A 22,585-nucleotide genomic window follows, 5' to 3' on the forward strand; every position below is an offset into this window, starting at 1 on the left:
TATCACGTCTTGCAAGTCAAATTCTTGATACCACTTTCTTGGTGGAAGAGAAGTATATTTCTAAATGCCAAGTACATAAGGTGTTCAATAGTACAGTTATGAGGTATTTAATGATATAATTACTCTATCAGCGCTGATTCGATGGTAGTCCTTTTCTTTTTTATGGCTTCACTCACCTATTTACAATTACTCTATCAGCGCTGACTTGATGGTAGTCCTTTTCTTTTTTATGGCTTCACTCACCTATCAATATTCTATGGAGCACCTTAATCCATCATATAGGAAGCTCTTTCTGTGATTCAACTCTCAATCTCAACGAGAGCATCAATTGTTAGGACTTAAGCCTACGAGGAGAACCAACTCCAAAAGACTAATCTATTAGGTGGGAGAGCCTCATGTCATAGTTTAAGTATTACATCAAACACTTTTATCTACTCGATGTGGGACTTCTAAGAGTCTGATCTCCGCCAAGAACATGAGGGTCACACAAGATGGGATCTCCCATTGCCATGTGACTTTGCTATTTAGGTAGCAAGAAAATTGTATTTGTTGGCAGACGGCCTTGATATGTAGATTTGAAGATGGTATTCCTCTTTGCCTTCCCCTTCAACACTACTAGTGTTGTAAAATTTCAAATTTTCAGCATACCAACAACTAACTAGATCTCACTAAGTAAAAAGCATAAAATGAAGCCGAGCAAAGGGGGAAGGCGACGTAGAAGAAGATAGATCACTATCTACATAATCCCTTGTTGTCTTACACTCAAACCACTCTGGATATAGCTTCCTGGATACATGTAAATAATCTTAATTATTTTAATATCTATCTCACTTGTCTTTTAACATTTTGTAAGACCGAAAAAATTTATAAGAGAAACGATTAGTAAAAATCTAGATATTAAGGAGGTTGAAAGAGATACGATAGAACATGATGGCTTCGGTTTATTTATGAGATTAAATTATGCCTCTTGATGTTACAAATTCAAACTCTTACTAATGAACTGACTCAAACCTATTAACGACGTGGATTTCATTATTAATTTTAAATGAATAATTCATTTTAATGTATTTTTTTTGAATAAATTCATTTTAATGTATGATTGCACTATTTGGATAAAATACATTATATATCTTCATACTTCGTGAATGTCATAGGACGCACCAAAAACTATACTCCCTCCGTCCCAAATTGTATGTCGTTTTAGGGAAAAATATTTGTCCCAAATTGTATGTCGCTTTACAATATCAATGCAACATTAATGTTACTTTTCCTATTATAACCTTAACTATTTATTATTCTCTCTTCTTTCAATTCTTTCATTTAGCTTTCCCATATTATTTATTAAGGACAATTTTTTAAAACAACTCATAATATCTCTTTTCCACACAATATTAATTACATTTCTTAATACGTGTGAAATGCTCAAAACATCATACAATTTGGGACAGAGGGAGTAGTATGCTCTTTAATTTTTTTTTGACAGATTTATAATCCGAATTAATATGCTCAAATTCTCTTTGTGACATTCAATCAAAACTAAAGGGAAGTCTATGTAATTTCCCCTAAATATAATTGAATAAAAATATTTTAAAAAATGCTTCATTGATAAGTTATCTTACGTTATTCTTATCATGTTTTTTAGTCATTTTTTTGTAGATTTTACCAGCAAAACAGTAGGTCTCATGTTATACCACACAAGAGATTAGCATAAGATATTTAGCAAACATTAAGGGCTAAATTCACTTGAAGAATTATGAGAGAGATAAGTTTGAAGAAATAGAAGCTCCTTATCATCAATTTTACCACTGCTTATCTCTTGTGGTTTTAATGATTCTACTACAATATTAAAACCAATCATGATCTTTAACCAATATTTTAGATAAACATTACCCTCATATCTAAAAAAATAACCTATAACCGTTACTCCAAATCTCATATCTCAAAAAAATTCAATATTTGTTGTGGCAAATTTTAAATAAAAAGATATATTGACTGGCTAACAAATTTTGTCTATCATTTCAACAATATCGGTTGAGTAAACCAATCTAGAACAACGAAAAATATGGGAGACCACAAGTTTTTTTTCCCTCCCTAATTTTAGCAATATACGTTGACATTATCATCTAAACATGTATTATATATACTCACAATAGTTCACAAATAATGACGTGAAGGAGGAAAATAAATACAACTAACAACAGCAAAGCAAAGAGTTTAACTTTAAAGAAACTAAAATGGCAAACAAAATTGTTGCATTGTTGTTGTTAGTGTGCCTTGTAGGTGTTCAAAGTGTGAGCTTTGAAGATTGCATGAAATATTGCAACCGTACTATGCTATTATTTCCCAAATCATTTGCAGAATCGATGTGCAAAGTGCGCTGTGAAACAATCGGGTGGTCAAATGGGTGGGATTGTAAGTTTTCACGTTATGATTTTGTTATGCTCCATTTCTTATAAAATTGAATTTAGTGAAGAGGCATTTTTTTTTTAAGAAATGAAAAAGAGTTTATAAATGAAAATAGAAGTAGAAGATTAAAAGCTGAAGACAATGACTCTAAACTTTTATGTCTAAAATTTAGATTTAGTCTTTAGATCTTAACACCTTTTTAATCAAGTGCTTTGTTATTGGCTTGGTTGATGCCCTAGATCATATTTTAATATTTGAAAATGTTTATTATGCTAGCTGCTAGTTTAATGCAAGTAAAAGGCGGCTCAAGGAGAAATGATCCACTTGAATCTCCGACAAGTGCTCCGGTCCCAAGACCCACAATTCATTGAGAAAGGCACAATTAAAGGGATTGAAGAATGAGATATTTGTATGATGAGAATAATGGATTCAAGAAAAACACAAGGATTTCTCATCAATTACTTTGTATCAATATCAACTCATGTATTCATCCCCTTCCCCTTCCCCGTCCTTGTAATTTGTTACCATAATATAATAAATTACATTATTATTATTTGTTTTGATTGTTTTCTTATTGATTTTCTCCTTTATAATGTCATTATTTTTAAAACTAAGAAATCAAATCCGTTAAAAAGAAATCAAATCCGTTAAAAAAATATTCAAATATAAACAAGGATAACGAAAAGAAAGGATTTTATTTACCATCTAAATCACGCCTATGATATATACCAGAAACATTACAAGATGTTTTGCAGTAGTTTCCACAATGTGAAGGGTTTCCATGGTTACCATAAATGAACGGGAAAACTAGAGATAATCAAGATTAATTTCCATTAGCATGCAATCATTATCATCACACAAAGTATTACTCAGTGATCATAATATCACTTAGTTTACAATTCCTTGCTGAGCAAGTTACAGCTGTTAGGGTTCTTATCATATATTGCATGCTTATGATAGGTTACCATGCACTTACAGTTTTATATATATACCAGTTGTAATGATCAATTCATCAATAACAAATCATTTTACTCTCATTTCTCTTCTTTCCTAATATGGTATCATGCGCCTCTTCTCCATAGGAGAAAGGTTGTTACGATCCAATAACGGTTTTGTAACCGTTTTTCTCCGCTGCATTTTCTTCTCCGATCATCATTTTGATCGTTGATTCTTGTTCTTTCCGGTGTTGATTCTTGTTTTCCACCGTGATTTTTGCTTCTTGTGGTTGTTTCAACCTTGTTACGCCGTTGATTTTCACAGTTGCACCAATTTCTTGCTTCTCTTCATCTTCTTCATTGAAGCTTCTTCATACTCTGTTTTTCTGCAACTTAATTTCTTCTCTGAATTTCCATGGCGCCTCGTAATTCATCTCCTGATACTGAATCTGTTTACTTCGTTCATCCTAGTGAGAATCCTAATTCTCTTTCTATTACTCCTAAGCTCACTGGTTCTAATTACATTGCATGGAGTCGCACTGTTGAGCGCTCTTTAGGAACGAAGAACAAATTAGGTTTCATCAATGGTTCAATTCCAATTCCTGATGAAGATGATTTGAACCGTTCAGCTTGGGAACGTTGTAATCATCTGGTTCAATCTTGGCTCATCAATTCGGTGTCAGAATCTATTGCACCAACTATTGTGTTTTGTGACACTGCTCTTGAGGTATGGCTTGATCTGAAAGAAAGATTTTCCAAAATTGATCGTATTCGTATTGCAAATTTGCGTTCATCAATTAACAACTTGAAGCAAGGTTCTAAGAGTGTTTTAGAGTATTTCACTGAAATGAAATCTCTTTGGGAAGAGTTATCTTCACACAGACCAATCCCTAACTGTGTTTGTGTTCATCCCTGTCGTTGTGTTGCTTCAAGAACTGCTAAGTATCATAGAAATGAAGATCAAATAATGCAGTTTTTAACTGGTTTGAATGATCAGTTTTCTGTGGTGAGAACTCAAGTTCTTCTTCTTGATCCTCTTCCTTCTTTGAACAAGGTTTACTCTTTGGTTGTTCAAGAAGAGAGTAATCATGCTTCTCTCACTTCATTAAGTGTTTCTGAAGATTCCTCTGTTCAAATTAATGCTTCTGAATCAAGGAAACCTCAAGGGCGTGGTAAAGGTTCCTATGGTAATAAACCAACTAGGTTTTGTACTTTCTGCAACCGTACAAATCATACTGTGGATTTTTGTTACATGAAGCATGGTTACCCCAATGTTAACAATAGACCCATGCCTCGTGCCAATGCAAATGCTGCTTGTCAAGAAGATGTGGAAACTGGTACTTCATCTTCTCCTAGTTCAGGTGCTTCTGCAAGTTCTTCATCTGCTGGTTTCTCTCAAGAGCAGCTTGCTCAGCTTGTATCCATGCTACAACAATCAAATTTAGTTGTTTCAGCATCTCCTCCTTCACAAGCTACTTCAAATCATGTCACTTCCACCAGCATTGCAACACCTGATGCTTCTGCAGGTATATCTGCTTCTGTTTCTTCTTCCACAAGTAAACCTTCCTTTTGGCTCATTGACTCAGGTGCAAATGAGCATATTTGTTGTGATCTTTCATATTTCAGTTCATTTTATAGAATCAAACCTATGTATGTCTCTTTACCTAATGGTAATTTGGTATTAGCTTATCATGCTGGTACTGTCTCTTTCAATTCCAAGTTTACCTTGCATCATGTTCTTTATTCACCTCATTTTAAACTCAATCTCATTTCTGTAGCCAAAGTATGTGAATCATTGTCTTGTTTCTTTCAATTTCATCTTGACAAATGTATCATACAGGACACACAGTCTTTGAAGATGATTGGTTTGGCTAAACAAGTGGATGGCTTGTACAAGTTTTATCCTACATGCAAGGCTTCAAATATTGAGTCACCTTCTGTTTCTAGTGCTTCTTGCAATGTTATTTTACCTTTCAGTTGTAATAAAAATGATCATTTTGTACCCAATGATGCCTTATGGCACTTTAGACTTGGTCATTTGTCTAATCAAAGACTTTCCAAAATGTCTCTTTTGTATCCTGATATTACTTTCAATAATAAAGATACTTGTGATCTTTGTCACTTTGCCAAGCATAAGCATTTACCTTTTATCTCTAGTTCTTCATATGCTTCTACCAATTTTGAGCTTATACATATGGACATTTGGGGTCCTTTATCTGTCACTTCTGTGCATGGACATAGGTACTTTCTTACCATTTTAGATGACCATAGCAGATTCCTTTGGGTTATTCTTCTTAAAACCAAATCTGAAGTATCTAGTCATGTCCAGAACTTCATTCTCATGATCAAAAATCATTTTCATACAACCCCCAAGTTCATAAGATCTGATAATGGTCCTGAATTCAATTTATCTTCATTTTATGCATCTCATGGTATTATTCATCAAAAATCTTGTGTTGAAACCCCACAACAAAATTGTAGGGTTGAAAGAAAACATCAACATATTTTAAATGTTGGAAGAGCCTTATTGTATCAATCCAAACTTCCACCCTTTTTTTGGTCTTATGCTATTCATCATGCAGTTTTCCTTATTAATAGAGTTCCTACACCTATATTACAAAATCACTCACCTTATTTCATGCTTCATCATAAACTTCCTAACATTTCTTTGTTTAAAGTTTTTGGATGCCTTTGTTATGCTTCCACCTTACAATCTCATAGAACAAAGTTACAGCCTAGAGCTAGAAAATCCATTTTCTTGGGTTACAAGACAGGTTATAAAGGTTTCACATTATATGATCTCCATTCCAGAGAAATTTTTGTTTCTAGGCATGTGACTTTCCATGAAAATCATATCCCTTATCCTCATTCACCCTCTTCTACTTCACCTGATTGGGAGTATTTCTCTCATCATTCTCCTTCTCCTTCTATTGATACTTCTCCTTCACAACCTCCCATTTTTGATGACATTGTTTCTCCACCTACTACTACTTCTTCTTCACAGCCTTCTCCCATTGTTGAATCTATCCCTTCCTCTTCAACTGTTGTTCCCTTTGTTCCCAGACATTCTACCAGAAATATTACTACTCCTTCTTATTTGCAAGATTATGTTTGCAATAACATTCATGCATCCACATATCCCATTTCACATTATGTTTCTCATCACATGTTATCTAACACTCATTCTTCTTTTGTTATGTCCCTTCACTCTCAATCTGAGCCCACATCATATGCTGAGGCAAGTAAATTTGATTGTTGGAAGAATGCTATGCAAGCTGAATGTAACACCCCGTTCTCCCAACAACGTAATATTAATTATTATAATCAGAGTAAACCATACAACGGAGTGCACACTGCTAATCAAATTTCATAAATAGAAAATAGCTATTTATTTAAATCAACATTTAAAATATCTCCAAAACTGCAGCGGAATAATTCTTTAGGAAATACAATTTCAACCAAATCCAACATAAAGGAAAATCTTGGCATAAAGGCCTCAACGTAATCAACATTATTTTCAACAACGATAAACTCCATTATTAAGTCTTTTCCCAAAAATATGATACATAAAAGAAATGAAGAAAACGAAAACATTCGCGACGAATCCCCATCCTAATATGTATCAGAGCCCTAGACAGTTGAGCCGACCAAACCTACAAGCCATCATTACCTGCAAGTTACCCATACGAAGGGCAACATTTTCAAGCAGAAGGGGTGAGAAACTTATCCAATAATAATAATATATAATTCATCAAATTAATGAAAATACAACATATCACAACAGGCATCATTGAAATGTATATAAAAGAATACATATAGCATCAACATAATCATCTTCAACAACAAGAACAGCAACAACAACAATTTCATTATCAACCACGACACCGATAACTCGACCATGCAACAACGACGACAACAACTCAACAATGCGACTACAACTTCAACAACAACTTAGACAACTTCATTATGCATGTGGTACCACCAGGGCATTAAGCCCCCTTCGCTAAGGTCATAATTGGACCTGTCGGGCATTAAGCCCCCATCGCTAAGGTCATAAAGGACCTGTCAGGCATTAAGCCCCCATCGCTAAGGTCATAACGGACCTGTCAGGCATTAAGCCCCCATCGCTAACTATGCAACAACACAACTCTAAATGCAATGGACTCAACTAGTGTATATCAACATACAACTACAACAGCACCTACAACAACAACATATGTGCCTAAAACAATTATGACACACTCCCCAACTTCGACATTAGACGATACAACAACGTCAACAACGAAAATCATCAACATAGCATATATATAAAATCAATTACATTCCTCTCAAAGTTCAAAACATCCTTCAATAGCAATTAAGTTTTGATCAATAGAACATAAGCCAAATACCCATAAAACACCTCAATTAAATCACTAACACTTAAGTTTGAAGTTGGGAAACCAACCATAAGTTTTTGGACTAACTAGAGATTAGTCATGCTAAGTTTTCTTAAAATTTTCTGAAGACTCACTTGGACTATTTTCATCATAACTCAAAATCTACAAATAATTTTCTAGTCATTCCAAAGCCATTAGAAAGCCAACTCAATTATCTACAACTTTTATGTTTACACCGAAGGCTAATTCAAAACAGAAATGGGTGAAAAATGTGAGTATTTCCTAGATTGGCCTGTCAGAAAATCGGTGGCCGATTTTGACAAATCGGTGGCCGATTTTTCCAGAACTAAAACTGGAAATTTAGATCAGAAAATGGTGGCCGATTTTGACAATTCGGTGGCCGATTTTGGGCTTCTCAGCAGTTCAAAAATCAGTTTATCAATGCGTTTGTCGCTTAAGAATCACTATTAAAAACCAATTTTCAATCACCCAAACCCCCAAAATGATTTAGAACAATGTTTACAGATTATATATACAACATAGCAAGTAAAACAACATATAACCATGCATTCAACAACATAATTCATCATAATTCATCAATTATCATAACTTCTCTAACCCTAACCTCAAGAACAACAATTCACCAATTTTCAGAATTACATATCAAGATTATTGAAAGGAATCCCACCCTTACCTTAGATTAGTTTTCTGAATTCCAACAGCCGCGTTCTTCGTCCAATTAGGGTTCTCTCTGACTTCTCTGCTTTCTCTCCTCTTTTCTCAGTTATACGCGTTATGTTTTTCTTTCCCACTTACTGATTTTATTCTTTCCCTAATTGCTCTTCTCACCACAGTCCTACTCTTTCCCTTAATAATTAATTATTTCTACTAATAATAATATTTCTCCCCCACTTAGAAAAATACCTATTTAATAACTATTAACATATATTTCACCAATATAACATATATTAATAATATTTCACATAATATTCTAATAAATCAATTCAAATAACAATTATGAAAAAGTGGGCGTTACAACTCTCCCCAACTTAAAAGAATTTCGTCCTCGAAATTGTACCTTAGATCAACGATCCTCATCCTCTGTTTGAGTACCAGACAAGGCAAACACCCTTCCCCTGGCCGGGGCCTTCTTTGGTTCAGTACACTTAGCAGAAATGTGCCCCTTTCCACCGCAATTGAAACAAATAATGTCGTCGTGCTTGCAATCTGAAATTGTATGTCCCTTGACGCCACAACGGAAGCACCCTTTCACCTCATCAGCACCACAAGCATTACTCTTGTGACCTTTTTCTCCACATTTGAAACAAATAATCCCAGCAGGAGTCTCATTCTTCTTAGGCATTCCCTCATTATTCACCCTTTGCTTGCCCTTATCAGCTAGAGCACTATAAGGCTTCCCACGATCTTGTTGCTGCTTACTCTTCCTCTCATTCACAATCTTATAATGAGCCTTTGAATCATCTTCATATATTCTGCATCTGCTCACCAAAGCAGAAAAGTCACGGATCTGTTGGTAACCAATGGCTCGCTTAATATCAGCACGCAAACCATTCTCAAACTTGATACACTTAGAAAACTCAGCATTGTCTCCAGTATAATGTGGATAGAATTGAGCCAGCTCCACAAACTTCGCTGCATACTCTGTCACCGGCATGTTCCCTTGCTTCAGCTCAAGGAACTCGATCTCCTTTCTTCCGCGAACATCTTCAGGAAAATATCGGTTTAGGAACTCTCTCCTAAACACAGCCAAGTAATAACTCATCTTCTTGCTCTAGGTTAGTTTGAGTGCTCACCCACCAGTCATCAGCTTCCTCGGCCAGCATGTGCGTGCCAAAACGCACCTTCTGATCATCAGTGCATTGCATAACTCTGAAAACTCTTTCAATCTCTTTGAGCCACGTCTGTGCTCCATCAGGGTCGTACCTTCCTTTGAAAGTAGGAGGATGATTCCTCAGAAAAGCCTCCAACATTCTCACTTCAGCATTAACACCAGCACCAGCATTTTGTTGTTGTCCTATAGCGTGGGCCACAGCTTCCAATGCAGCAGCCACCGCAGCATCGTTTCTCCCAGCCATTCTAGTTCTCTTATAACAGATAAAATTTGCAGCCTCCACGTTTCTTCTCTTCATAACAACAGAAATCAGCACAACTAAGACAATATAAATTGTCAAACAACTCTACATGGCTCGACACGACTCTACTAATTGGCCGGACGGACCGACTTGCTCTGATACCAATTGTAACACCCCGTTCTCCCAACAACGTAATATTAATTATTATAATCAGAGTAAACCATACAACGGAGTGCACACTGCTAATCAAATTTCATAAATAGAAAATAGCTATTTATTTAAATCAACATTTAAAATATCTCCAAAACTGCAGCGGAATAATTCTTTAGGAAATACAATTTCAACCAAATCCAACATAAAGGAAAATCTTGGCATAAAGGCCTCAACGTAATCAACATTATTTTCAACAACGATAAACTCCATTATTAAGTCTTTTCCCAAAAATATGATACATAAAAGAAATGAAGAAAACGAAAACATTCGCGACGAATCCCCATCCTAATATGTATCAGAGCCCTAGACAGTTGAGCCGACCAAACCTACAAGCCATCATTACCTGCAAGTTACCCATACGAAGGGCAACATTTTCAAGCAGAAGGGGTGAGAAACTTATCCAATAATAATAATATATAATTCATCAAATTAATGAAAATACAACATATCACAACAGGCATCATTGAAATGTATATAAAAGAATACATATAGCATCAACATAATCATCTTCAACAACAAGAACAGCAACAACAACAATTTCATTATCAACCACGACACCGATAACTCGACCATGCAACAACGACGACAACAACTCAACAATGCGACTACAACTTCAACAACAACTTAGACAACTTCATTATGCATGTGGTACCACCAGGGCATTAAGCCCCCTTCGCTAAGGTCATAATTGGACCTGTCGGGCATTAAGCCCCCATCGCTAAGGTCATAAAGGACCTGTCAGGCATTAAGCCCCCATCGCTAAGGTCATAACGGACCTGTCAGGCATTAAGCCCCCATCGCTAACTATGCAACAACACAACTCTAAATGCAATGGACTCAACTAGTGTATATCAACATACAACTACAACAGCACCTACAACAACAACATATGTGCCTAAAACAATTATGACACACTCCCCAACTTCGACATTAGACGATACAACAACGTCAACAACGGAAATCATCAACATAGCATATATATAAAATCAATTACATTCCTCTCAAAGTTCAAAACATCCTTCAATAGCAATTAAGTTTTGATCAATAGAACATAAGCCAAATACCCATAAAACACCTCAATTAAATCACTAACACTTAAGTTTGAAGTTGGGAAACCAACCATAAGTTTTTGGACTAACTAGAGATTAGTCATGCTAAGTTTTCTTAAAATTTTCTGAAGACTCACTTGGACTATTTTCATCATAACTCAAAATCTACAAATAATTTTCTAGTCATTCCAAAGCCATTAGAAAGCCAACTCAATTATCTACAACTTTTATGTTTACACCGAAGGCTAATTCAAAACAGAAATGGGTGAAAAATGTGAGTATTTCCTAGATTGGCCTGTCAGAAAATCGGTGGCCGATTTTGACAAATCGGTGGCCGATTTTTCCAGAACTAAAACTGGAAATTTAGATCAGAAAATGGTGGCCGATTTTGACAATTCGGTGGCCGATTTTGGGCTTCTCAGCAGTTCAAAAATCAGTTTATCAATGCGTTTGTCGCTTAAGAATCACTATTAAAAACCAATTTTCAATCACCCAAACCCCCAAAATGATTTAGAACAATGTTTACAGATTATATATACAACATAGCAAGTAAAACAACATATAACCATGCATTCAACAACATAATTCATCAATTATCATAACTTCTCTAACCCTAACCTCAAGAACAACAATTCACCAATTTTCAGAATTACATATCAAGATTATTGAAAGGAATCCCACCCTTACCTTAGATTAGTTTTCTGAATTCCAACAGCCGCGTTCTTCGTCCAATTAGGGTTCTCTCTGACTTCTCTGCTTTCTCTCCTCTTTTCTCAGTTATACGCGTTATGTTTTTCTTTCCCACTTACTGATTTTATTCTTTCCCTAATTGCTCTTCTCACCACAGTCCTACTCTTTCCCTTAATAATTAATTATTTCTACTAATAATAATATTTCTCCCCCACTTAGAAAAATACCTATTTAATAACTATTAACATATATTTCACCAATATAACATATATTAATAATATTTCACATAATATTCTAATAAATCAATTCAAATAACAATTATGAAAAAGTGGGCGTTACACTGAACTTCAAGCTCTTGAGAAAACTGGTACTTGGAAGCTTGTGGATTTACCTCCCAATGTCAAGCCTATTGGTTGCAGATGGATATATAAAATCAAGTTTCATGCTGATGGTTCAATTGAGAGATACAAAGCTAGGCTTGTGGCCAAAGGATACAATCAGATTGAAGGCTTGGATTACTTTGACACATATTCTCCAGTTGCCAAGCTTACAACTGTGAGATTGGTCATTGCTTTATCTTCAATTCATAACTGGCACATTCATCAGCTTGATGTTAATAATGCCTTTCTTCATGGTGAACTTCAAGAAGATGTATACATGATAGTTCCACCTGGCATTAAGACTGATAAACCAAACCAAGTTTGTAAATTGCAGAAGTCCTTGTATGGTTTGAAACAGGCCAGTAGGAAGTGGTATGAAAGATTAACTTCCACTCTCATGCAACATGATTACATTCAGGCAGCCTCTGATCATTCCTTGTTTGTGAAGAAAACATCATCCTCATTTACTATTCTTTTAGTTTATGTGGATGACATCATCCTTGCAGGCAATTCCCTTCAGGAATTCACTCACATCAAATGTGTTTTGGATTCATTGTTTAAAATCAAGGATTTGGGCCAGTTAAAATACTTCTTAGGCATTGAAGTTGCACATTCCAAATCAGGTATTTCTCTATGTCAGAGAAAATATTGCTTGGACTTACTTGATGATTCAGGTACTATAGGTTCCAAACCTGTATCCACTCCTTCAGATTCATCGGTTAAGCTTCATCATGATTCTGGCCCTCTCTATGATGATATTCCTGCATATAGGAGATTAGTAGGTAGACTGCTATATCTTAACACTACCAGGCCAGACATTACTTTCATCACCCAGCAACTGAGTCAATTTCTCTCTAAACCAACTCAAGTTCATCACCATGCAGCTCTCAGAGTCTTAAAGTACCTCAAGGGTTGTCCAGGCAATGGTTTGTTCTTTCCCAGAAACACTTCTCTTGCCCTCCAAGGATTTTCAGATGCAGATTGGGCTGGCTGTCTTGACACTAGAAAATCAATTTCTGGTCAGTGTTTCTTTTTAGGAAGCTCTCTCATTTCATGGAGGACAAAGAAGCAGATCACTGTATCCAGATCTTCTTCTGAGGCTGAATATAGAGCTCTTGCATCTGCTACTTGTGAGCTTCAGTGGATTCTGTATCTTCTCAGAGATTTGCATGTCTCTTGTACCAAACTTCCTGTGCTTTATTGTGACAATCAGAGTGCCATTCACATTGCCTCTAACCCTGTGTTTCATGAGCGCACAAAACATTTAGAAATTGATTGCCATTTGATCAGAGAGAAGCTGCATTCTGGCATACTTAAGCTGCTACCAGTTTCTTCACAAGACCAAGTAGCTGATTTCTTTACAAAAGCTTTACTTCCAAAGACATTTCATGCCTTATTATCCAAGTTGGGCTTGATTAACATCTATCAACCTCCAACTTGTGGGGGGATATTACTCAGTGATCATAATATCACTTAGTTTACAATTCCTTGCTGAGCAAGTTACAGCTGTTAGGGTTCTTATCATATATTGCATGCTTATGATAGGTTACCATGCACTTACAGTTTTATATATATACCAGTTGTAATGATCAATTCATCAATAACAAATCATTTTACTCTCATTTCTCTTCTTTCCTAATACAAAGAATACTCGGTGAGCTGAGTATCACACCTATACTTCTGCAATCCCCTTCTGATACGCTTCCTCGAATATTGGAAATGTTGCAACCACTACATGAAACTGCAGAACAAAAAACTAATATATTTTAATGGACTGCTTATAGTTGTGTTTTAAAGCACTTAATATGTGTGTATTATAATTTTAAGCATAAGAAGTAATGTTGATAACTCGAATGTTAATCGTGGTTACTTACATCAGACTATATTGTGCCTAAATTAACTTCGTCTTCGTCTTCATCTTCAGCAGCAGTAAGAAAATACATAGGATGATACTAAGCAGCACAGTACTCTTCGATTTGTTAATATAATCAAACAATTCCATTTTCCGAACGAAATTGCGATATATTGTGTGACTTACGGGGCTGTTGCCAAACCCCTTTAGCTTCACCTTTGTTCTTTCTCTAAATTTATTAGCTACTGTCCTTGATGTGACCTTGATTTTAAGCTCTGTCTGATTTTTTGCTATGCTGGTTAGGTAGTGAGAACATGGTTGGTCGTATATCAAGCACACATGATCTAATTCAGTATAGCAACATGTCCTATAGATGTAGATATTGACACCATCCTTTTCATCGTCACCCTCACCATCAAATGGAGTGATGTTAAATTCCATAATGTCGCAATATTGGGAGTCCTCAGCAAGAATGAAGCAAAAAACAAATCCCAACAAAGGGGAGAGATGAGGTGGAGAAATTTCAACAATCATGTCATCCTTTGTTGTCTTGTATTCCAACCACTCTGGAACACTACTTCCAGGATACACATACACTGCTTGATTAGAATCAAAGTTATAGTTGTAATCAACATTGCTTTCAACATAATCATCGTGTTCCCATGTTGATAAATGTTGATATGCAAACTTGATCAAATTGATTTGAACATTCAACCCAATATTTATGAGAGAACCTTTATCCAAGTTCGAGCAATTCCAGAACTCAACCCCTTTCTTGTTTTCCTTGAACTGTTCTGCAGCTGTTGAAGGGAACAATACAGTCTTCAGCGATTCACCTTCAGCAATTACAGATTCTAGCGATGATGGAAGTTCAGGTAGAACCAGAACCTTAGAGCAAAATCTCAAGTCTAGTTTTCTTAGTCTTGCAAGATTTTTTATGCTTGAAGGTATGCTCTCAATTTTACTGTCTGCTAAAGCCAACATTTCTAGCTTGCTAAGACATCCAAAAGATGATGGCAGTGCATTGATGGTAATGCCAGTTAGATCTAACTCTATTAAACTATCTGTTGTCACCGAGAATGTCCTTAGTCTTTTGCAATATCCAAGATTGAGATAATGAAGGGAGCTTAAACGTGTATCACTTATGAATTTGGTGAGGGAAGAACAAAAATCGAGATTCAATATGATAAGCTTCTCAAGTGAGAAAATAGATGGGTGGATGCTTTTCAAACGATAACAACGACTGCAATCCAAAACTTCAAGATTTGTAGCTTTTGAAAAGTCAGGTAGCTCTTTTAGTAATTTGGATCTATAGAGTATAACTTCTTTTAAATTAACCAGACTCTGAAACAAAATAAAAAAATTGATGACCTTAAACATAACCTCAAGTTATTAAGTATTTCTCAATCCAGTAATTAAGAGAAATTTGAAAAGGAAGGGTGTATTTAATTACCTGCACTCCACACCATAGCTTTTCTACTAGGCTATATGACAAGTCCAGTATAACAAGATTCTCAGCAGAAAACTTCTTTGGCAATGATTTTAGAGGGTAATGTATCCAATGAAGATATCTTAGATTAGTTGGAAAAGATTGAAGCCCTTGAGGAAGAAGATCCAAACAGTCTTGATCGTTTCCGCAATGAAAATCCAAAAATTTCAGGTTGGTCATCTTAGTAAATACATGAGGGCTTAACTTCAGGTCCCTAACTAATGACAAGTCTACACTGATGCTTCTAATAGCATCAGTACCCTATCACGAATGAAAAAGAGAAATTTAAAATCATTGAAAGCCACAATTTTAATCAAAATGGCAAATTTTATGTAAAAATGCTTTTTTTTTTACCTTGTCATTTTTCAATACATCACAAACTTCATCAGGATCCCATAATCTTCTGCGTTTTTTAGGGTCTTCACTAGATTCTTGGCGAACAACCTCCCGACCCATTTCTTGTAGAATGTCATGCATAGATATAACATTATCTTCAGAAATAGTTATAAGAGCTTTGTCTTCCAACCTTTCTAACCCAACAGCCACTGAATTATCACCTTCACGATCTTTCAATAAAAGTTTCATGTAATCCACTTTCAAATTCAACCCATTGAAGAAACATGCAATATCTAAAAAATACTTTTTCTCTAAACGATCAAGATCATCATAACTGAGCCTCATTACATGATAAACTTCTTTACTTGGCAGCCTACTAAGTTTGTCTAACTGACTTTCCCAAACTTCCTTATCTTTTCCACGAAGATGACTACCCAAAATTTCAAGAACTAGCGGAATGCATCCTGCATATTTGACAAATCTCTTTGATAGCTTATGGTACTCCTCCATTTGAAGTTGATTATTCTGTTTGAAGGCCTTTAAATTAAAAAGCTCTAGAGCTTCATTAGAACTCAATACCCCAACCTTGTATATATCATCAACTTCATTGGCAATTAGTACTTGCTTATCTCTAGTTGTTACAATTATTCTACTATCTGATCGAAACCAATCAAGAGTTCCAAATAACATCTCTAGCAGATTTGTATTCTTGACATCATCAAGAACAATAAGAACCTTCATGCGGCCAACCCGTCTCACAATATCACTAGACAACCTATTTGGTGTATCAATTTTCACTTCTTCTGCTAATAGATCAGAAAAAAGGTTTTCCTTTAAATGTTTCCTTCCATGTTTTTTTAACTTTTTACTTACCTTTTCCAAAAAACAACAACCATCATATTCAGAACGATTTTGGCTTAATAATTCTTCAGCAATAGTTGACTTGCCAATACCGCCCATACCCCAAATTCCAATAACACGGACCTTTTCTGACTCTTTTATTAACAATGAATTCAAATGTGCAATTGGTTTGTCAATTCCAATAAGTCCTTTTGGGTTAACTGGGTACTTACTCAGACTCATCAACACAACATTGGTTATTTCTTCAAGCAGCTCAGCATCATTCCTATACATCAAATCAAAGAAAGAAAAATGAATGGCGCTACTATCACTTTATATGGTTGAAAATTAGTATTGAGATTTTCAACACCCATGCTGGACAAACCAAGGGTTTAAGAATGTGATGTGACCTACATGTTTCGGCTATATAATCTGCCAACAAACCAATATTACAGACCACATTGGCCTAAATTAAAACAACAATAATCACAACTGAACAATTTTTGTTCTGGTGAACTCATGGTATCTCCAAATGAGATTCAGAGACTAATCCCTCAAAGTACTGAGATTCATATTAATCCCGGTACAAAAGAGTTGTAGCATTAACTACCATACAAAGAAGTGAAATATAATTAATAAGCATATGCACTCCTCTCTCTCTCTCTCTCTCTCTCTCTCTCTCTCTCTCTCTCTCTGTGTGTGTGTGCGCGACAAGTAAATTGCTACAAGAAAATTTATAGGGGGAAACGAACTAACCGAAATTCTGATGACTTAATTCCTGCCGCATAAGTAGATTTCTTCAAAGTATGTTTCCAATTCTGAACCTTGGACGAGGTATACTTTTCTTTAAGTTCGTTAAGTGCAGTTTCATAACTCCCCTTTTGATGTCGTACAACTGTAGAACGCACCCTATAGAAAACGGGTATTACAATCTGTCCATATTTCTCTTTGCACTCGATTATTTTCACAAGCTCCTCTAAACACCAATGTGAAGAAGCATAGTTTTCTGAGAATATGATCAATGAAATGGATGATCCTTTAATTGCTTCAACAAGTGAATGTGGTATTTCATCTCCCCTCTTAATTTTGTCGTCTACAAAGGCATTTATTTTCTTTCGCGAAAAATCCTTAACCAAATGCCCAAGAAAGCTGTGGCGGATGTCTTCACCCCTAAAGTTCACAAAAACATCGTATTTTGATTGGGGAGCATCGTTTGACATTTTCTTTTCACGTACACCCTTCAACTTATTAACAAAAAAATGTAGTAAAATCTTCATAAATACGAGTTAGGGCTATAACATAAACAAAATATAACAACAATGAAAAATATTACTGGATTAACAAAATGTAATGCTATTCTTTTGGCCATGTAATAAATCACATTTAAGTTTATATGACACTGACATCTTAAAAATTAAAAATTATAGATCTTAAAATAGTGGAGGGGTTTGGGTAGCTCAATTGATTTGAACTAAGGGAGTAAAGGAGTTAAGGAGAAAAATACTAACATTTATTTCTAGTTTAATTTTGTATAATATTATAAAGGTGTTATAATTTTTTTTTGAAGCAAAGGTGTTATAAGCGAGTAAAGGTGTTATAATTTATATTTTAAAAAATGTTACTTTACATGGAAATGATGTTGATTAAGAAATAAATAATATTGTTTTGGTGCTTGTGTTTTTTTTAGTTGATGGATCTTATTGAGATTATAGATACTGGCCATGGTTCCAAGAAAAAGTTGGGGGTCTAAGTTAGTGTTTGTGATTCTATATTGAAGTTGTATTTAAGTCTCATATGCCATGGTTTTTGGGTTATGTAATGTATTTATGTGTTAACTCTCATGTTATGAGCTAGTTTATGAGAGTGGGATCCAAGTACATTTAACATTAATTCTACTCATCTTTTCGAAATAGTATTCAGAATAATTTATTTAGTTTTTGTGATTTTTTTAGTTTCCTAGTTTCATCTGATTGCATTTATAAGGAACTCTTTCGAGTTCAGTATTTCTTGTACTCAACTAGTTAATTCTTTCTCTTTTGCTAATAATTTTTTTTTTATTGTTTTAGTTCCCTTTATTGATTAACATAGATAGAATTCAGGAAAACAAACAGAGAACACTTTTTTAGAATATAGGTTCTATCAAGTCAGTTTCATGTACAATAAAGTGTATTAACATAGAATATAGGGGAAAAAATAGAATACAAAGCATTGATAGCAGATAAATGGTTGCGCCAAACACAAATATTTAATCAGTTTATATCACCATCATCATGGAAAGACAAAAAAAGCACAAAATATTCAATATGAGTTAGCAGATATAAGATGATCATTTGACTAGAGTCGAATTGTATAAGTAAATCAACACTCACCTTTGTGACAGTATTATTGACACTTTCTTTCTTCTTAACTCCTGCAACAGTCCACATGTTTAACCGGTGCTTTGAAATTCTCTGATGAAACTGGAAATGCAAAAACAGCATTAATTGAAACAAGAAAAGTGAAGCATAAAAATAAAATTAATGATGTAGATGTCAGATCATCAAATTAAAAAATTAGCAGGTTTGAACAAATATATGTTCCTTTGATTTCATATTAGCAGTTGATCTTATAGAAATGAACATTTTCTAAGATCAATGAATAAGTAGCAGCACATTTCTACCACTTCACTAAATTTTTATTAGTATAAATGGATGAGTAGCAGCACATATCTCACATACGTGATTTATGCCAGAGTCCCATAATGGCAGCATTTCAAAGTTAGATGTTACAGCTGGAAATGCCTTACTTCCAGAATGCCTGTATTGTCTCTGAGGAAATGCAAATTAATAGAAACAGAATCAGATGCAATTCTAAGCTGTTAAGACTCATAAAAGTTTATTATTCATAATCCCTTTGAGCTAAAAGTTGGAGGGTTTTTTTCTAGTCCCAATGGTTGACTTTGAACTCCAACCAAACATAAATATAAATATGATTTATGTAAATAAACGGTAATTTTGGTCTCTAAATGTGTAAGACGATGTTGTCACAAATCACAATAGTCTTGAATGTATCAAAATTTCCAAAATAGACCAAATTAACTAATAGAGGGTAGATTCAAGGACCATACTAACTTGCACAATACTGACTAATGAAAGACGTATTTAGATACGATTTGGTAATTTTGATTCATTCATAGACTATATTGACAACATCTCGCACATTTAAATACCAAAATGAATATTTACTTCGATTTCTGCAAAGTAAATCTTTAGAACTATTATACAATGATTTCCTACATTAAAGTGTGCAAGACATAGAATATATGAAAGTTCACAAAAAAGTTTTTGTCTTACTTTAAAGCTCATACAAATTACAATATCTGTCAATATAGAACTAAAAACAAAAATTACATAGTTCGTCTTATTTTAAGAATGTGATTCATAATATGTCTTAATTATTATTTATTTATTTATTTGTAGTTAATAACATCCGACCCCATTTAGTTGGATAACGCTTTATAAATTAATAACATGTGTACATTGATAAATCTTAAAGTTTTAACATTAATTCGAAACGAAATTCAAAATCAATAAGCAGAGATTACAGCATATATTATTGGAGAAGCTCCGGAAGACAAATACGCCATTGGATTTGAACAACTTCACTCTGAACAATCTTTCTTCGTCTGTAGAACCTTGAATAAATCAATAAGGGAAACATAAGGTTATTACACTAAGAGAAAAGAAATGAAAAGATTGAAGCTAGAACATTACCTAAGGAGAGGAAAGTGGATGATATGATCATATATATTATATCATATAAGCAAGAAATTACTGACCTTAAATGCTTTGGCTGCTGCTATAGATCTGTTTCAACTTTATCTCATATATATGGAAGAAGCAATGCCATGTTATTGACCTTACAGTCTTAAGTGTGAACTCATACACATGTATTCATATTCACACTCTGACGTTGAACAAGACTGGGAAACGTTTACCTGTCAAGGCCAAACAGTATGCATGTTGGAATTATCTGTGTTGGAATTATCTGTATAGTAAGTATGAACCATACTTGCACTTTCCTTTTTAAATTTAAATATATTAAAATATTCATAACATCTTTTTTCAATAATGGTGGCTGAAATAATTTGACTCTTAATTTCCGAATTTATTAATTATCTATATTAAACTCTTTTAGTTTATCTTCTCGATCTTAACTGTTGTGAATTCGAATAAAAATCACACCAAGAAACTTAGATGTGTTGAGCAAAAGAAGTAATAATCAACGAGCAAGTAACCTCAAGAAACAATAACAACAAACAAGCTTAGATCTAAGTGCGAAGCAACACCATAAGCATATTTAAAGCAACAAATACAAGAAAGAAGAGAGAAAACAACACACCAATATTGTTTATCCAGTTTGGTCCAAAATGACCTACAATATGGTTATTACCGGAGCGAAAGAGAAAAGAAACTATATGGTTGATTGAAGCTAGAACTTTATATATACTCTCTACAAGAAATTAAAATTAAATGGCCATAGCCATATAAGGAGAGGAAAGAGGATGATAGGATAGAAGAAACAATGCCATTGACCTCAAGTCTGAACTCATACATTCACACTCAGCATTGGATTTGTACATTAGACAAATACTAACATCACTATTATTTAATCCTTCAAAAAAAAAAAAACATCACTATTATTTAAATATAAAACAGTCAAACCATTGCATGGAAGAGGGAAACGTTAACTTGCCAAACTGTATACATGTTGAAATTATCTGTATGAACCATGTGACTTGCACTTTCCTTTAAATTTGAATATATTAAACTATTAATAACTTCTTTTTTAATAATGGTGGTTGAATTAATTTGATTCCTCTATATTAAACTCTCCTAATTTATTCTAATCTTCTCTATCTCTATCTCAACCTTGTTTGTCCCTTGTTATTTTTTATTTCTTTTCTAATCATTTTCCCATATTCAAAAACTCAAGATAGAGAAGAACAAAAGAGAGAGTTTGATTGATAGGATCTAAGTCTATGGATGGATATAGTTGGATGGGGGCTAATTAATACCTACAAGGTGACAAACCCTAGTTTGGGTATGTTGGGAAAAGTAAATCGTAGTTCGAATTCCAGCTGAAAGAGGCACCTATCGTAGTTCGAATTCCAGCTGAAAGAGGCACCTTATTATGTGACTCCTCGAACAATATTGACTGCAACTGCATTTTGGTCAGTATCCAAGCACTGCAGAAATCCTCCCATAAAAGCCGCTATCAGGAGGAAGAACCAAGTCAGTTAAATACTCCATTGAGCATTCAATACTACTCGATGTAGGACTTATATACCCATAATATCCAAATCTCTATCACATTTGTCTCATATTGCTAAGGTTTTCAAACTGTGCAATTATGAAAGAAGCTCCGTCATTTAAGGTAATTTTTCTATATACATCGTTTAAGGTTTCCAAACAAGGTAATTGTTCATTGAAAAATTAAGCATGTCTCTTCTCAAATATAATAAAACAGAATTTCTCAAGAAAACTTCTTTATACTTGTTAAACAATTCGCTTAAGAACTCATTAGCATTCGTTTTCAATATATAAGTATAGACGATCTGCATGGCTTAGTGGTAGAACAATTATACTACACGCTTAGCTCATGTGTTCGACCCTCTCAGAGGGCATTTTGAAGCTGACCCCGTTAATGGGATAGTTAAGGCTTGGTTGCTGTTGTATATAAGTAAAAGCGATTCAAATTTTATTGACCTAAAAAAAGGGAGATTTAAATTTTCAAATTAACAAGAGATTTTAGTTACAAAAATGTGAATGCCGTGAACCCTCACCACCACTTCGCAATATCTTTCCTGGGTATATTCATCAACAAAAATAAAGAGAACAATGATGACGAAAAGAAGGGACTTATTTACTATCTAAATCTCACC

At 34.5% G+C, this 22,585-nt stretch overlaps 1 protein-coding gene, 2 long non-coding RNA genes and 1 pseudogene across 4 annotated transcripts; 1 reads left to right on the forward strand and 3 right to left on the reverse strand.

Moving 5' to 3' along the window:
* Positions 1-2,164: 2,164 nt before the first annotated feature.
* On the forward strand, positions 2,165-2,961 carry LOC146926253 (uncharacterized). The gene is made up of 2 exons (XR_015034067.1): positions 2,165-2,412; positions 2,683-2,961. It is a non-coding gene; the product is annotated as an uncharacterized LOC146926253 (long non-coding RNA).
* A 3,890-nt stretch (positions 2,962-6,851) lies between these two features.
* On the reverse strand, positions 6,852-8,547 carry LOC146926254 (uncharacterized). The gene is made up of 2 exons (XR_015034070.1): positions 8,415-8,547; positions 6,852-7,011 (listed from the first exon to the last, which is right to left on the reverse strand). It is a non-coding gene; the product is annotated as an uncharacterized LOC146926254 (long non-coding RNA).
* Positions 8,548-8,804: 257 nt separating this feature from the next.
* LOC146926255 (uncharacterized) lies at positions 8,805-9,816 on the reverse strand. Its single transcript, XM_085706879.1, has 3 exons — positions 9,730-9,816; positions 9,319-9,512; positions 8,805-9,165 (listed from the first exon to the last, which is right to left on the reverse strand). The coding sequence occupies exons 1-3, from the start codon at positions 9,814-9,816 to the stop codon at positions 8,805-8,807; spliced, it is 642 nt and encodes a 213-aa protein (XP_085563005.1).
* Positions 9,817-13,654: 3,838 nt separating this feature from the next.
* On the reverse strand, positions 13,655-21,161 carry LOC146926256 (putative disease resistance protein At4g11170; annotated as a pseudogene). Its single transcript, XR_015034069.1, has 10 exons — positions 21,043-21,161; positions 20,480-20,638; positions 20,246-20,335; positions 19,380-19,469; positions 19,032-19,121; positions 17,419-17,906; positions 15,841-16,948; positions 15,451-15,747; positions 14,020-15,341; positions 13,655-13,886 (listed from the first exon to the last, which is right to left on the reverse strand). The product of XR_015034069.1 is annotated as a putative disease resistance protein At4g11170 (transcript).
* Between the last annotated feature and the right edge of the window lie 1,424 nt (positions 21,162-22,585).

Source organism: Medicago sativa, chromosome 4 (assembly GCF_051527215.1).
Source record: "Medicago sativa cultivar Bolivia chromosome 4, Bolivia_mono, whole genome shotgun sequence".
NCBI classification, from domain to species: domain Eukaryota; kingdom Viridiplantae; phylum Streptophyta; class Magnoliopsida; order Fabales; family Fabaceae; genus Medicago; species Medicago sativa.